The sequence below is a fragment of the Cololabis saira genome, chromosome 8 (genome assembly GCF_033807715.1).
Source record: "Cololabis saira isolate AMF1-May2022 chromosome 8, fColSai1.1, whole genome shotgun sequence".
Lineage (NCBI taxonomy): Eukaryota > Metazoa > Chordata > Actinopteri > Beloniformes > Belonidae > Cololabis > Cololabis saira.
In genome coordinates, this window is record NC_084594.1 from 14022089 (window position 1) to 14040349 (window position 18261).

At 39.5% G+C, this 18261-nt stretch overlaps 1 protein-coding gene across 1 annotated transcript; it reads left to right on the forward strand.

Moving 5' to 3' along the window:
• Positions 1-1249: 1249 nt before the first annotated feature.
• Positions 1250-18200, forward strand: LOC133449113 (putative helicase mov-10-B.1). The gene is made up of 21 exons (XM_061728246.1): positions 1250-1378; positions 2716-2841; positions 4760-5001; positions 5094-5322; positions 5903-6043; positions 6145-6307; positions 7186-7337; positions 7421-7588; positions 8071-8218; positions 9488-9646; positions 9943-10046; positions 10656-10750; positions 11692-11790; positions 11927-12017; positions 12127-12241; positions 13942-14133; positions 14236-14307; positions 14468-14593; positions 14709-14797; positions 16894-16986; positions 17140-18200. Exons 2-20 carry the CDS (start codon positions 2741-2743, stop codon positions 16976-16978), a joined length of 2571 nt encoding a protein of 856 aa, XP_061584230.1. The 5' UTR covers positions 1250-1378; positions 2716-2740; the 3' UTR covers positions 16979-16986; positions 17140-18200.
• Positions 18201-18261: the final 61 nt, after the last annotated feature.

Consider the following 18261-nt stretch of genomic DNA (forward strand, 5'->3'; position numbering starts at 1 on the left):
GCTGAATGACTCAATACATGAGTGTTGATTGATTTGTGATTCATAATTGGGTTCATCCTGTTGTCACATCAACGAGCTGACGAGAGAGATGGAGTAGTAACGCAGAGTAAAATAGTAAAAAAATCTCATCTCTCAACAAGGACAGCAACCTTTTGTGGACTATATATTAGTTATGGTAAAAGGATGTTATTTGGGCCTTTTTATAATAATAATGATAATTTTGTGTGCTTCATTTCAGTGGCGTCAATTCAGTGGAAGCGTATGGCAAGTTTACGAGTCACAGAACAACTAGAGTATCAATCAACACGTCCAGCAAATACCCATCACAGAAGTTTGCTATGTAGCTAATCTGTGTGGTCAAGAAAATTGGAACTTTTTCAAATGCAGTTTCGCTCACTGCAAAAACTCAAAATCTTAGCAGGAATATTTGTCTTATTTCTAGTTAAAATGTCTCATTTTGAGTCATTTTTAGTCTCATTACACTTAAAACAAGAGTCATCACCAGAAAAATAACTTATTTGACCATTTTCACCTGTTTCAAGTAATTTTTTTAATTGAAATAAGTAGAAAAATCTGCCAGTGGGACAAGATGTATCTTCTCATTAAAAGCAAAAAAAATGTTCTATTTATTTTAAGTGAAAATCTACTTGAAACAGGTGAAAATTGTTGTTTTTTGAGTTTTTGAGTCTTGTCTTAAATGTAATGAGATTTTTTTTACTAAAAATTAGACATTTTAACTAGAAATAAGACAAATATTCTTGTTAAGATTTTGAGTTTTTGCAGTGTAATAACTTGTGAAATCGATCATGTTGTTCTGATTTGCATTTGTAGTTATTTTATATGTATTAAATAATAGAATAATCAATACAAATAGACAGAGTAATTCCATAAATGTATTTAAAAAAACAAGCATTTACATTTTCCCCTGAAGCCAAGGTGTGGCGGCTGCCATACCTTGCCATACTGAATTGACGCCCCTGCTTCATTTAATTGGCTCCTGGGCGTGGGAACAGGTGAACAACACGAAAGAAAAGAAGCCTCCCCGACGGGTGTTAATCCCTGGAGTGGAAAAAATAATATCTAATGGATTAATAAATACAATACACTGTGACTTCGGTTAAATCAAGAAGAACAGAGTAAGCGGGTACTTTTGGAAAGTACCAAGCAGCAACAGGAAAACCACAAGATCTCCGGCCAGCTTTCATCTGTGACATCATCATCATCATCATTATCTTCATCATCATCTTCATCATCTTCAACCGTCTTTCAGGTCTGTACCAGAAACTGTTGCCATTCAATCAACGATTGGGAGAGGAAATATTCAACAAAACAGAAAGTGAGCTTCAATTTATCTACACAGCAACGAATTTAGTCAAAGGTAAGCCATGCGGAAACTTTTTTTTTATACGCGCGCTCGGGCTTGACTTTGTCTAATAAGTCTCATATTTTTTTTGTTTATTTCGAACATGTATAAAAAACAAGAAAAAAGAAAAGAAAACAAATACTGGTGGGCATTCCACCACATAAAGAAATAACAACAACATCAAAACACATATTTAAGTTACATGTTCGGAAAGGAGTGGGAGGAAGTAGCCTATAAATTTATTTAATCCCACCCCCTTTTCCACAACTAAACATAAATTATATCTCTGTATTTACTTTTTATACTATACACTAATTTGTATAAATATATATCATTTTTACAAAAATAACCTGTTTAATACCAGATGTAAGCTCTATCATAAATATAATATAACTATGATATAAATATAATATAACTATGATATAAATACAATACGTATATCTAAGTATATAAACATACAAAGACAACATGATAAATAGCAGCACACACACAGCTGCTGATCTTTAAACACAGTCTTCACTTTTATACCTCAAATAAACTATTTCTTTATATTTCTTCTTAAATTGTTTTATGTTTGTACATTCTTTTAACTCCAAATTCAAACCATTCCACAGTTTAATTCCACAAATTGATACACAAAAACTTCTTTTTGTTGTACGCACAAATAAAGATTTGAAGTTTAGGTTTCCCCTTAAATTATAACCCCCTTCCCTCCCAATGAATAATTTCTGAATGTTATCCAGTAGCCAATTATTTTTTGCTCTAACCATTACTTGTGCAGATTGAAATGCCACTAAAACCATAAGTTTTTGTACTTTAGACCGTAAGAATAGTGAGTTAGTGTGATCTCCATATCCAGCCTTATGAATGTATCGTATTGCTCTCTTTTGAAGTATGAGTAATGAGTGTAACCTGGTTTTATAGTTATTGCCCCAAATTTCTGCACAGTAAGTGAAATATGGAAGAACTAGTGAACAGTAAAGTATATGAAGGGCCCTGTAATCCAAAACCTATTGTGCTCTGTTAAGTACTGCAATGCTCTTTGAAACTTTGTTTTCTACATGCTTCACATTTGTTTTGTACATATTCACGTTCACAAAGCGGCTGTAAAACCTCAGAGTTTTTCCAGCTCCATCTCCAGTCTCCCGAAGGCCCAAAAAATTATTATATTAAATGATAAAATCGTCATCAATGACATACCAAAGGTAAGATGTGATCAGCTGACATCCCCTTATCTTTTGGACCTGTTCATGACGGAAACAACGTTTTAACTTGTTAATGTAAACAAACAAAAAAATGCACTTTATGAAATAAAACATGTAAAAAGAAGATGCACCATGCCATTTTCATAGATTCTAGTGCACCCTGAGCAGGTCCATGGCGGACGAAGAGACATCCTCCTCAGATGATCCAACCTCAGATCAGATCAGAGAAAAGACACTGCCCTCAGACATCCTTCGGTTGATGGAGGTGAACAGGTACGTTTGGGTTTGTATCCAGGGAAATACTGGAAGATGTCGCTTTTCAATCATATTTTACTGTAGGTAAACCCCAGGCTGTTTCTTTATTTGTGGGGGGGCTTTCAATATTCCCTCTGCTGGGCTCCTGTTTGGTAAAACCAGAGTTCAAACCCTTTGAGATGATCCATGATGATGAATTAATCTGGCTTGATGGGTAGAGAGTGTGGAATGTAATTTGACCCATCTATGAGAGGCAGATTTAGACTGGATTTAATATTAGATTGTTTAAAAAGGCCAGAAATTTCCAATTGAAAATACACTACAGCCTATGCATACAGGCATTGTTTTGGGATAATTTTGAAGGTTTTTTTGTTGTTGTTTTTGTCAGGGAGCACTGACAAGTTTATATTTTTGCATATTGTTCAGGATTTATTCTGTAACCTTTTTTAAGTAACTTAAAAGTGAACTGTTAGGAGCCAATGAGAAAGGCATCAGAGCAGACCACACCAATTCATCGCAGATCTCCTTTGCAATCATAGCTGCACCGTTCGTTTGTCAGCCTGTCTGCTTGGGTCTCTATGTAGAGATTGAACGCCTTTTGCTTCCCAACACCCCATAATCCCAGAGAGCTTCCCACAGGAGTCCCAGGGAGACACGATCGAATCCCTACTCCAAATCCACAAAACACGTGTGGACTGGTTGGGCAAACTCTCATGCCCCTTACAGCACCCTACTGGTGTAGAGCTGATCCACCGTTCCATGGCCAGGACCAAAACCACACAGCTCCTCTTCAATCCGAGTTTTGACTATCCAGCGGACCCTCCTCTGCAGTTCCCCCCGAATGAACCTCACCAGGGATGTTCAGGAGTGTAATCCCTCCATAATTGGAGCACACCCTTCTGTCCCCGTTCTTAAAGATTACTTTGGTTCATAATAACCTGGAGGAACAAGCTGGAACAAGCTTTGTCATATTGTTTTACTGATGATCAGAAACAGATTTAGTAATCGGCAGACTTGCTCACTGAAAAAGACCAAAAGTATGTCATCGGGTGCCAGTCCAAAAAACATGTCAAAAAATCCAAATCCGACAGCACTCACTGTAAGTACAAAACCTTTAATGCATAGTTAAATCACTGCACAGTTTCAGCTTACAGCCGTCCTCAGCGATGAATGATTAAGTGGGTGTCTCCCATTTAACAGAAGCCAGCTGACTCTGATCGACTCTAAACCAATCAGAATGAAAACCATACATCAATCATGGAAAAAGAAGTACAATGAAAATATTTAAATACAATAGAGAAAATAGAAAATATGAGTACATCATAGAAAAATAGTAAATTGATACAAATAGAAAAATATTTAAGTAGGCCACTTCACAAAAAACATGTCACAAACCCAAGAATCAAATAAAAAATACAAGATAATATGCATAGATACATAGTGGCGTCAGGAGTAGATATGTGACTGTGGAAATGGTCCATACCACGTCTGTGCAAAAAGTTGGAATTGCATGTGAAGCTTTAAAGATTTAAACCAAAAAGTACTTTTATTCCCCCATTGACTAATGCCTCTGTACAGACATTTTGCCGTTTGGTTGGAGATGATGTCATGTCAGTTCTTTTGTCTTCTGATACTAACAAATGCTTTTCGAATGTATCCCCTAAAGAAAAACAAGCTCTTGAGGATCTCTCTAATGATGATACTATTGTAATACGAATGGCTGATAAGGGAGGTGCTGTAGTGTTACAGAATAAAGAGGCGTATTGCACAGAAATAATGAACCAATTGAGTAACACTGTGCAGTGATTTAACTATGCATTAAAGGTTTTGTACTTACAGTGAGTGCTGTCGGATTTGGATTTTCAGAAACAGATTTAGCCACTAAACAAGTGTTTAGTTGTATAATAAACAGTCTGAATCTATCTGTTTGTTACAGGGAAGGGATGACAGCTGATAAAAAGGGCGTTAAAATCACTTCAGAGCCTTTGCCGATTAGTGGAAAGGTCCAGTTGAACACGACTGATCCCAGAAAGACATCCATCATCACTTTCCACATTGTAAATGAAGGCTCAAACTCCATCTACTTTACCTACTACACTGCTCTAACCAAGATTTACTGTTTTACTCTGGAGGATGAGAAGCATGTGAAGAGACGACACCCGTTAACCCTCGGTCCTGGTGAGGCAACAAACACTTAGGGAACACTTGAGGAAAAACAATTAGCTAATGAACCTGACATATGCCCTGCTTTTCTGTCTTGTTTTCCATAGGAGAGAGGTACGATGTTGTTGTCAAGTGTAAACTTGACAACTGTGAACTTTTCTTTGGCACAATGTGCTTTGAGTTCCAACTGGACTTGACAAAGAAGAAGTGCTTCTACATTGTCAGGGAGATGGAGGTAAAAGGGCAGACCCTGCTTGGGCCTGAAACTCCCTATAAACCATTTAAGGCCAGAATGGAACCTGTTTCTACGAGGGTGGAGAACAGAATACAACCAGAGTAAGTTAATAAAGGTTCACTTACAATCACACCAAGAATCTCAATAAAACTACACTTAAATGATGTGTTGATGACTTAGGTTTAGGTTTAAACGGGATAACTTTAAATCTTTCTTACTGTAACCAAAGAAGAGTGTACATTTTAAAAGAAGTAACATGTATGATGTTGGAGCTGTTTAAAGCTTTTATATTTTCCTCACTTGCAACTTATGATGCAATTGTAACTCACTGATTGGGTATCTGAGGCACCAAAAGATATATTGTAATATAAATGATGCACTTTAATTTCCATTTGAAAACCTTTACGTACGTTACTGTTGTAACATACTCTACCTGTTCCTAAAGCATTAGTGTTTTTTACTTATTAGAATGGTTGTATATATGTGTGTGTGTGTGTGTAGGTATGTATATGTATATGTATATATATGTTCTTTTATAGTTTATGCACTTATATACCAAATACTCCTTTAATAATACTCAAGAAAAAGACCTCTTCCAATCAGAATCAGTATTAGGATGTTTATTTAAGAAAACTATAGTGAAATATTCATGATATATAATTTGTGTGGTTTTTTGTGCAGTTTTGTCCTCCATGTGCTGCTGGCCGAAGTGAAATTATTTGAGAACAAGTGCCCCATGTTTCTGAAGGAACTAGTCAAAAAGCGGTTTAAAAACTCCACGCACCTTTCTTCAATTTCCAGAAATAAACTTCCATCAGTGAAGTAAGAGATCAGGTTAATCTTTTCAAATGAATCATTACTTTTTATCAGTGAAATATTCACATGGAACTAAACTCCTTTCTACATATCTGCTGTATGTGCAGATTTGTCCTCAGCAGTGCCTTAGATATGCACAATTATTCCCATCGGTTCCACCGCCTGCTACACTTGGAAGAAATACAGATGGAAAAGGACATCAGGAGGTTTGACCTCCAAAATCAAACCCTGACTCCAGACCCGGGAAATACAAACCTCTTCATACTCAAAGTAAAGAAATCTCAATCACAATACAGTCCTCTCTAGTATACATCATGTATACATTCATATACCGCATTGGCCTGAATATAAGACGGTGTTATTTGCATTGAAAGTGAGAGTCGTCTTACATTCGGGGTCTAGACGTTATACCGATGCACAACGCTAGATGGCGCCAGATATCTTTAAAGCGAATGCTGAATTTAACTCCCCAGGCCAAAGCGAACCCCTGTCACGAAGAAGAAAAATAAAAAATAGTATAAGAAAGAAAAGAGAAGAAAATAAGAGAAGAGATAACAGAAAGTGGAGAAACGTAGCGACAATCTGGAGAAAAGTGGGTGGAAGTTCGGAATGTAAACCGGCAGCTGAGGAGAAGTTATGATGCAAACTTCAAGATAATGATTTCAACAAGGCAAAATAACATGCTTTTTCTCTCGAATATATTGTTATAATCATTTGTTTCAGATGTACTGTAATTATTTTCTGTATAAAAATTGAATTTGGTGTTCAAAAAGTCTTTCTTCAAACTTGAGTCTTGCAAAAGAGGGGGTCGTTTTATAATCGGGGTCGTCTTATATTCGGGACAATACGGTACATACGTGTGCATACATGTTTTTTGTTATATATTGCAGTAACCAAAGCTGTGTAGCTGCAGATTGAGTAACTATTTTACATTTTTTAGGAACTACGTTGTCAAATACACAAAAAAAATGTCAATGGGATGCTGAAATTTGTTATATTGATACCCCAAATAAAAAGTACAGCTCAAAGAATGTGTTTATACCATCTGAAAGAGACAAAGATGTTTCTATTATTACAAATATCAGTTCTGATCTTCTATATAGAATGAAAACACAGCAGCAAGAACCAATATTTCTGTCATCTGACAGGTCCCTGCGGAGAATCGTCCACCTGTACTTAAAGGAGATCGTCTGAAAGTGACCAGATCTGAGGATAAAAGCTCCCCGGTGTACACTGGATATGTTCATGAAAGAGAGCTGGACCAAGTCAAGCTGCAGTTCCGTGATAATCCAGAGCTCGAGTAGGGATACCTGACCACTGGCAACCCAGAATACCTCAGTATTAGTATTGTAGTAATGGCAAATTTTTTTTGATCCATTTCAGGTTTTCGAAGGTTTTTAGCAGCGAAATCAAGTTCGACGTGGAGTTTACCATAAACAGGTGGACTCTGAAACTGCAGCATCGTGCTGTAGACTTGGCAAAGCAGTATTTCGCCAACGTGCTGTTCCCCAGCTGTGCAGCCGAGGCTAATGCACCCTTGCCTGAACTCAGGTTTGGAACAAACAAAAACACACCAACGTAATCAGCTGCTGCATCTTGTCTCGTTTAACTATCCGGACCTGGTGCTTAAAAAGAGATGAGCTCCTGACGACTAATGTGTGCCCTAAGCAGCCTTTGCTTGAACTTTGCGAGTGGTAATACAATTTATTACCATCTTGTATTCGGGCTATTTAAGGAAAAAAAATTAAATGAAAATTAATGACTTTTTAGTTTTATTCCCCAGAATTTCACCCAATGTTTTTCGCCGGTAAATTGTCCGAGTGCAGCATCTTACCTCGTTATATGAACATAATGAAAATGTTTTTCTCTCAGGCTCGTTCCAGGTACAATATGTGGACACAAGATACCAATTCATTGCAAATACGTTTTGAAGCTTTTGTCTCTATTAAATTGTCTGACATCTCTATTCTTATCTTTTTCAATGTGTTACTTGAACATAAGATATCAAAATCCATACCTGTGTTACTCTCCAGGTTTTTCAACCCTGACTTGAACAACAACCCAGAGCAATGTCTTGCAGTCCAACACATCGTAGCTGGTTCATCAAAGCCTGCTCCATATATTCTGTTTGGGCCTCCTGGAACTGGAAAGACTGTCACACTGGTTGAAGCGATAAGTCAGGTATTGAAAGGTCATAAACTACAATACAAAATATCCTCTTTGTAGGTGTATTAAAGTAACTATAACATACAGCAGTCTCTAAATACAGTTTATTGAAGTAAAATACAGTGAAATACAGTTTTTGTATTTTGAAAATGCTCAAATACTTTACCAAGAGTGTTTCTGTACTCCGTTGGTTAAGTGGGCGAGGTTCTGTGACTCGGCACCATGTTGCCTCGGTGCAGTTTGCATGTTCTCTCGTTGCTGCGAGTGTGCGGCCTCATCATGGACGGGTGACCTGTCTAGGTGGAACTAAAGCCAGAGTTGTAGGTTGAGATTCTATTTTCTTAGACATAGCCTACATTAGTTATGGCATAGTACCACAATTCTTCTGTGTTGAATGCATAAAACCATCTCGAGGCACAATGTGATGATGCTGAAAGAGCTTTTTTTATTTTTTATGCTCAAAGAATCCAGTTAAACGTTAGCCTAAATCGTACGCATTCTGTTTGGATAACCATTTTCCGGGGGCTTCTATACAAACAGGAAACAGCGGTATGTTGCATTGACGTAAATGCAAAACTGTTATTACAAATTACTCATCTGTGGTAAAAAAAAAAAAAAAACTTTCCTGAGACATGCCTGGGCACAGTTCAGAGGCTGCACCCACCCTTTTTCATACATACATTACATCAGCCTGATTTTAGTACTTTTGAAAACCTTTGAAGCCATATACCACACATTTTTCAATGCTGAAATACAACTACAAATTACAGAATGTATTTAGTATTCATAATTACTGCCCATCCCTGCCCCCATCAGTCAGAAGATATACCCTTAAAATCAATATTTTATAATCAGTTTACTGAACCAGCACATTTGATAAGCACATCATCGATATCAGGCAACAAAAGCGCTATTTTGAAATACTTGCATCAGAACAAAATTAATATAAGGTTAGAATTATTCTGTTTTCAGATATTATCTAAAATATTATTGATCAAGAAAGCTTTTGGTGCTGCTGTTTTGTTTGAAAATGTTTCTTAGCGGTGAGTATGACACGTTTTGCGCGACAGCCATCACAATTACAGCAGGCATGATCATATTTCACCTACACATCCAGAATGGCCAGATTTTCTCTGTGGTGGCATCATCAAGTGAGAATTTTTTTTTTAAACATACCAGCATATACTGTAAGACTTTATAAAACAAACTACTGTATATCCCTGTGTTTACTTCATTAAATAATGATAAATTAAATAATGATTTGTGTTTTACTTATGTTGCCAGATCAGACAAGCAGATGCATCAGCCCACATCCTCGTCTGTGCTCCTATAAACAGTGCATGCGACTTGCTCTGTGAGAGACTGGTTTCCGTGAACTCTGATCAGGTTTACCACATGTGCGCCCAGAGCCGAGACCCAAGAACGGTCCCTGAAAACATCCGAGTGAGCATCAACTGCCCTTCTCACTGCAGGAGGACTTTTGGTCATTGTTATGATAATTGATGAGGTTAACAGTTGGATTGAAATTACACCTGTTATTTGTCTGATGATCCCAACTTTGAGCCCTGAAAGAACCAAGTGTATACTGTTTTTTTAAGACATAAATACAGTATATAGGTGGGGAAAAAAATAGCTGTAGTAGATGAAGCAGATACAGTAAAACGATGCCTCTCATTCATGTGCTTGAACTAAAAGTGGTATGGTATTCCTGTAATGTCTAATCTATTGTCCTCTTTCAGAAATACTGTAGCCTGGACAAAGATCAGCTTTGCTTCACGTTTCCATCAAAGGAAACCCTGATGAAATACAGAATTATAGTTACAACACTGTACACAGCTGGGAGGTAAGACTTACTTTCTTGCATACCTGTATACAATATCTAGGAAATACAGCATGTGGTCATGAAAAAAAGAAAATACTCGGGTCACCATCCGGACTTTGAGAAACTGTGAGTGGCATTCTCTTCATTGTTTTCTTTTTCAGCTGATCTGGTTTAGTACTTGGGATTTATTTTGTCTTAAATATGCAAAAACGTCCACTCCTGGAAAGATGGCAACTTTCACTAATCACTCCAAATTATTTGGAAAGGGCCACTTTAAAGGGCAGCAACAGTTCACAACTGTTTCTTTCCTTACTGGCATTGTGTTAAAACACACCTGAATGTTTCAGATCAGGAAAGTACAAACACTTTTGCTTTAATTTAAACAGAAAATGAAAAGAAGCACTCCATTTTTTAAATTTATTTTTTGCCGACTGCTTTTACATTTTGGCTTAGTTTTGCTGAACGAATGTGTCTACTTTTTCCACACGATTTGTTAGATACAGTATTAATCTGTATTTTTGATATTTTCTGCAGTCTTTGTGTCACGGGTCATGTTTTCAGTGTTGTTTATTGATATTGATATGCACTTTTGCTGTAGTGAACTTTTATCTCTGTGTTGTTACACTTCAGACTTGTGAATATTGGGGCAGTGGGCCATTTCTCACACGTGTTTGTGGACGAGGCAGGCCGAGCTTCAGAGCCAGAGTGTGTCATTGCTGTTGCAGGTAAATACAGAATCCTTTATCAGAAATGTTTTGTCTTTCAGTTGTTCAAAACTACTGTTTCAAACACTTTTAATAGAGGAAATTTGAAATATTGTGAGTTAGGGCTGGGCGATATATCGAGATTTTAATATATATTGATATCGTTTCAAACGCGATATTGTACGAGACAATATCGTTTATATCGATTTAAAAAAAAAAAAAATTATGATTTTGATATAGCTTATTTTGTGACAAATTGACTTGAATGTTTTATTTGAGATTTGCACAAATGTTTCGTTATTTGCACAACTGTCAACCTCAGTGGAAAAGTCTGCCTGTTACTGTCTACATTGTATTAATTGCACAGTGTATTTTAATTTAATTGTTATGCAGGAAAGGGATATTTGTTTTATTTTATTCAAGAAGCATTTTTATTCTATATATGCAGGCAGTTTATTTTTATTTCATTTGTTTTATACATTTTGATATTGTGCAGACCTCTGTTAATAAAGTTACCTGTGACATTTGGCACGAGGCTTTGTATTAAAACTGACTGTTTTTTTAAGGGTTTGCCTCAGAAAAAAATGAAGCTAACAGAGATGCTATGCTATAATGCTTTGGGGGAAACCCCAATTATGGCACAGAAAAAATATCGATATATATGGAGTATCGCCATTCAGCTAGAAAATATCGAGATATGACTTTTGGTCCATATCGCCCAGTCCTATTGTGAGTGTAATTCACGTCTGCTTCATAACTAAAACGGCATTGTCCAAATGTCATACAGTAGCTTTTACAACTTCCAAATTTCACACAGCAACTATCTGAGTTAAGTGTGATTATTTAAGTGTAGGACTGATTTCCCACTTAAACATTACGCTTTCTCAGCCAGTTTTGGATTGAGTTAATAACTAAAAAGGGTTCACTAGTGGTAAATCTGATGCGTCATGATTGTTTCACAGGTCTGCTCTGTGCAGTGAAGGGACATTTGGTTCTGGCAGGAGATCCCAAGCAGCTGGGACCCATCATTAAATCCCTTTATGCTAAACAGTACGGCCTGGGTAAGATAAGGATGTTGATGTATTTTCTGTTTTGATGTCATATTGACTCCTGCGGTCTTAGTTGTTGTACTGTGTGTCCATAGCAGTTTTTTAGGATCAGAAGTTTAATGTGGTGATCTAGTAATGTTCTCTGCAGGGCTTTCTCTGTTGGAGAGGCTGATGGGACATAACACATCATACCACGGCTCTGACAAACGTTTTGTCACCAAACTGCTGCAGAACTACAGGTGCGACTGTCCGTTATTGCTCCTTGGATTGACTTGTTCAGTTCACTGCTGCTGTATTGACTGAGAAAATCTTAATTTTTATTGTTTGTGTAATTTTTCTTCCTATCAGATCTCATGATGCAATTCTGAAAATCCCCAATGAAGAGTTTTATAACAGTGAATTGAAAGCATTTGCCAAGTCAGAGCGAGAGGCCTATTGCGGATGGGATCACCTTCCCACAAAGGTGTGCTCCTTATATTGTAACCCTTTGGTCTTCTTCAGATATAATAATGATATAAAGACCGGAAAATAAAAGATTGACAGGATTAAAACACTTTTTAACATGAAATAAGAAAGAACAGGCAACTAACGTGCATCAGGCATAAGGCTATAGTTTATTTAAGAAAAATCAAGCCAAAAATAAAAGTCAAAGTCGCTTTATTGTCAATTCTTCACATGTTAAGACATACAAGGAATCGAGAGGACGTTTCCCACTTCCCTCGGTGAAACATATAAAGTGCGCAGGCACAACAGATAGACAAGACATTCCTAAAAAAGTTCACATAAATAAATACATTGTACAACATGTAATTGTACTTAGTGCCATAAGGCACCCGCTTCATACCGTTCCAGGGACAAAGCAAGTGGGACAAATGAGATCTTATCATAGGAATGCATTAAAAAAATTATAACAATATTTATGTGATACAAGAAACATTGTAAAAAAGTAGGCTAATATGTTATAACCACAATTTTTCTTTCTGTTATCTGGTACATGTACTGGTGCTATTCTGCTTCTGCTTTCTGCTTCCCGATCAGAGCTGGCGGGTCATCATGTTTGTGCCTCCAGTGTGCTTGTAACCTGAACTGACTTCAGGAGCTTCTCAACATATATTCATATCTGTCACATTATCTGTATTCTCCAAATAAACCTTGGCACACAAAAGTAAACACAAACAAAAAGTTGCCATGACAAATGTCCCCTGCCTCCAGTTTGACCCCACTTAACAGAGACCTCCAACAAACGATTTTCCTGGAATTTTATATACTTTATAAGTATCTTGTGACACTTAATTAATCATTTTACCCGTCCTGATTTTCTTTTGCTCATTTTCAGTCTCACATAGGATCACATCCAGGGGCGAAAATCCCGGGGGGGACAAGTCCCCCCCATTAGTAAAGCTGTCCCCCCCTAGAATCATTTGAGACAGAATTAATAATTTTGGAACAATGCAGTAGTATTTAGTAGTGATGCACCAAAATGAAAATTTGTGGCCGAAACCGAAATCGAAAATAATAATAAACAGTAAAATCTCATTACATTTAAAACAAGACTCATCACTGGAAAAAAACAACAATTTTCACCTGTTTCAAGTAAATTTTCACTTGAAATCAGTAGAAAAATCTGCCAGTGGAACAAGATTTATCTTATAAGCAAAACAATATTGTTCCACCGGCAGATTTTTCTACTTATTTTAAGTGAAAATCTACTTGAAATAGGAGAAAATTGTTGTTTTTTTCCAGTGATGAGTCTTGTTTTAAGTGGTATGAGATTTTTTTTAACTAAAAATGAGACATTTTAACTAGAAATAAGACACATATTCTTGTTAAGATTGTGGGTTTTTGCAGTGTATTATGTCAGATGTGCTGTATTATTGCCACCTTCCACCTAATACCATTGTTTTGTATTACTCTAAGAAAGGTCTTCTGCCTGTTTGCGAGATAGAGATGAAAATATCAAAATGCTGTATTAAAGGAAGGCTAAAACTTTTATTCCTTGTTCCCCCCTGGATTTATTCTCTAAAATGTTACTGTTTATTGTCCCCCCCAACTATGAAACGGGATTTTTGCCCCTGATCACATCACATCACATCACCGAACTGCAGGTAAATCCTACCGTGTTCAGCACAGTAACTGACAACTGCGTCCTCTCCACCAATGCAGAATTTCCCTGTGATCTTCCACGGAGTGATTGGGAAAGGCGAGAAAGAGGGCAACGGTAAATCATACTTCAACGAAGCAGAGATTGAAGTCCTGGTCCAGTACCTCACCAAGCTGGTGAATACACAAGGACAGAAAGGTCTGCCCAAGCTTTCTGGAAAAGACATCGGCATCATCGCCCTCTACAGGAAACAAGTGAGGTTGCATGATGTATATTTGTGTTTTAAGGGCATGAAGGGAGTTTTTGTAGCACATGTTTGTAACCAGGCATCAAAAACACCCTCACTTTTCAAACAGGTTGAGAAAATCCAGAAGGCTCTCAATATTGACCCTGACCTGAGGAAGTTAAGAGACTTAAAAGAAGTAAAGGTAAGCAGCTGTAAATTCATTATGTGAAAAAAATATTAAATAAATTAGTTATTTAGATTGACTGACAATTATATATATATATGTATAGTTGTACTTAAACATTGTATGACTGGTGTTTTTTTCGTTTTTTCCACTTCTGGGAATCAATTCACGGAATCAGGTGGGATGTGTGGAGGAGTTTCAGGGACTAGAGAGGAACATCATTCTCATCTCCACAGTCCGTAGCTCTCACTTCCAAGTTCACGCTGACAAAATCTCCCATCTTGGATTCCTAGCATGTAAAAAGGTTGCTGCATTGTTTCTTTACTACTGAAAATCCAATCTAAACCATGTGCATTAACATTACTGTATTATTTTCTTCTCTTTCTTGACTTCCTTTATTTCCATGTATATATTTACAGAGATTCAATGTGGCCGTGACAAGAGCCAAGTCCCTGCTTATAGTTGTGGGGAACCCTTTGATCCTCAAAACAGAGCCCATCTGGAAGAAGTAAGTCAAACCTATGTTTTTATCGGAGTTCTGAGGCACTTCAGCGTGTCTACATGTCTTGATGAAAGCAGGGGGAACTTTTACATGAAACTTGTGACGGCAGCCTAACTTGGTTGGGACTTAACAACACTTTTCTTTAAGGTGCGACATGATACAGGTGTGTACCGATTTTCGTGCATGTACGTCAAACCGTATTGTGGGGCTTGAGGCACGAAGTTTTCTAAGCCTTAGAATGTAAGGGGCGCTATTGAGCCATTAGGCCACGCCCATTAATGCAAACCATTAAATTTTTTGTCAGGCCTGGCTTGCGTGCAAAATTTGGTGCATAAAAAAAGCCGCATTTCAAACTGCTGCCATCTTTCAACACAGATGTGATTTATGAAACCCAGAATACGGTTTGTGGCAGGGTGGAGGAGCTGCAGCCACTCAGGCTGACGGGACACAGGTGTGTCCAATCAGCCTCTCCACCCTGCCAGCCTTGATAAGGAGGACTGGGAGACTGCAGCGGGGGTCAGACTGAAGCTGCTGGCGTGAGGTGCTTGTACACTGTGTGTTGGTGAAACTGGGCTAATAAAAGGGTTCTTCACAAAGCTCCGTGTCTCTCCATCCTTCGGTCGGCCCCGGTAGCACTCGCCCTGCTACATCTGGCACCCAACGTGGGGCGCGAAGGATGGAGGAGAGAGGCATGGAGCGGGCCCTGGACACGCTCGCCCGGGCCATGGCGGGTATGGCGGCCGCCTTCCGGGACCAGGACGAGCTGCAGCTGGCCGCCATAGAAGCCCTGGTGGCCGCGGGGCGACCCACCCCTGCACCCCGTCTGAGGGCTGCCGCAGCAACGCGGGAGGAGCTGGCGGCGCCGCAGCTGAGAGGCCGGGAGGCAGAAGCTGCGGGCCGCCAAGCGACGGCTCCCGAGGCGGCGGGACCCGCGGAGCGACCCTTCCCTGCACCCCGTCTGAGGTTCGCCGCGGCAGCGCTGGTGGCGCTGCAGCCGACCGGCCGTGAGGCAGTGGCTGCAGGCCGCCAGGCGACGGCTCCCGGGACGGAGGCGGGGTTGGCGGGGAAGGCGGCTTCGGAGGCGCAGCCGCCAGCGACGGCAGGTCCCGCGGAGACGGGGCCGGACCTGCGGCCAGAGCAGAGTGTGGGGGAAGAGGCGGTCCTGGAGGCGGACCAGCAGCCCGCGCAGGGCTGCGTCGCGGAGGTGAAGGAGGCAGTCGTGCGCGCACCGGGTGGCCCGAGGCCACCATGGGCCCGGCCCCGAGCGCATCCTCCACGGCGGGCGGGCCGACGCTGGGGGCGACCACCCCGACTGTTCTGCGGCTCAGGCCGACGCCGGGGGCGACCACCCGACCAGGAAGCCCGGAGGGTTCCTCTCCCGCTCCGAGGGGGCGGGTAGGCTCGGCCGGACGGACCCCGGCTCGAGGTTGGCGTTGGGGGTGTGTGGCAGGGTGGAGGAGCTGCAGCCACTCAGGCTGATTAGGGCACAGGTGGGCCCAATCAGCCTCTCCACTCTGCCAGCCTTCATAAGGCATGGCTGCCCAGCAGCAAGGGTCCTGAGAAGTTGTGTGAAGGTGCTTCTGCACGTGTTGGCGGTGTTTTATGGTCTAATAAAAGGGTCTGCACGAAACTCCGTGTCTCTCCATCCTTCGGTCGGCCCCGGTAGCACTCGCCCTGCTACACGGTTAATGTGAATTGTAAATCCACCGCAGCACCTTCGATCACTATTGTGGGCAGGAAAGAATAAATGCTTGGGGAGCACTGAACCCATCAATGCTACCTTGCTTGTCTTGAACAGTTTGGGGTTTTTTGAGTTATTTTAAACACTATTTTATCATTTTAAGTAAAATTTCCTTGTTGTTTACATGTAAGTTAGTATAATTTATTTTAACCAAGATAAAATCTATTCTCTTTATTTTCCTTTTTTTAACTTCAGTCTGTCTATGTATATCTGTCTCTCTTTATTTTTTTATTCTCCTTTTAAACTCATTTACCTTTGAATGCACTTTTTCATATTTTTTTGTAAAGCACTTTGAATTGCATATAGACAAACTTGCCTACTTGCCCTGAAACGGTGCTTTATCAGTAATTTTTCTTCACAGGTTCATCGACTACTGTGTGGACATGAAGGGCTACACCGGATTTGATCTTGACAATGATATGTTTCTCCTGAGAATCAGCGCCTGAATGTTGCGGTGCGGTTTTGACTTCAGTTCAGATGAGACAGGAATAATTGTATTTTTTATAATAATGATAAATGGTGATATAATAATAATCATACAGTTAACTTCCACAGAGGAATTGGATATCAAGTGCTGGTGGGAAACAATATTTTCCCTGTGTTTCAGGTGGTGTAGCGGAGGCGAGCACCTTCCAGCGGTACGTGGACCCTGAGTGGAACAAGAGCATTAACATTTTCTCTCAGAAATAGTACCGTAAAACATTTTGCTACATTCAGACACGCACCATTAGTGTTGTTTTCCTTTTATTCAGCATATATCTTTTGAGAGCGCTTCTGCTTGTACGAAACCTTCCAAGCGTGGATCTTACACATGCAAGCCTTGATCATGGATGGCAAAATGAATTAGGGAATCTGCGTAATTGTTTCCTTTTTACTCTTCATCTTTTAAACAAGACTTTTGAAGTTGGAAGCTATTAAAAGCTACATTATAGCTACAAACCACTGATAAGGCCTGAAATCTGGGTGTAGTCATGGACTCAGACCTGAACCTTTAGAGACACATTAAAACAATTACAAAGTCATCTTTCTACCACCTGAAGAACATCTCCAGGATCAAAGGACCGATGTCTCAGCAGGATCTTCAAATCTCATCCATGCGTTTGTCTTTAGTCGACTTGATTACTGCAATTTCACAGGTCTGCATGACAAGTGAGTCTGACGGCGACAGCTGAACCGGAATGCTGCAGGCCGGGCTCTCACCACAACTGAGAAAGTGGACCGCATCACTCCAGTTCTGACGTCCTTACACTGGCTACATGTGACTTTAAAATACTTCTGTTAGTTTATAAATCACTGACGGGTTATGGCCCAAATTACTTGACTTGTTGGCTTATCAACCATCCAGACCTCTCAGGTCTCCTGGTTCAGGTCTGCTCTGTCTCCAGAATCAAAATGAAACATGGTGAAGCAGCATTCAGCTTTTTATGCTCCACAGATCTGGGACAAACCTCCAGAAAACTGCAGGAACGCTGAAACCGCAGAGTTTTTAATGAAGGTTAAAAACTCATTTGTTTACAGCTGCCTTTGACCGACTTATTTAAACAATGTAAATTTCAGTATTAAACTGTAACTCTAGCCTAAGTCTAACTTTTCTTTATTATGCCACTGCAGCTTTTTTTTTATTTTTTATTTCTCTTGTCATATTTTCATTTTGTAAAGCACCTTGACTTGTGAGATGTGCCATGCAAATAAACTTGTATGTACTTATATTTCATCATTGTCCTGAACA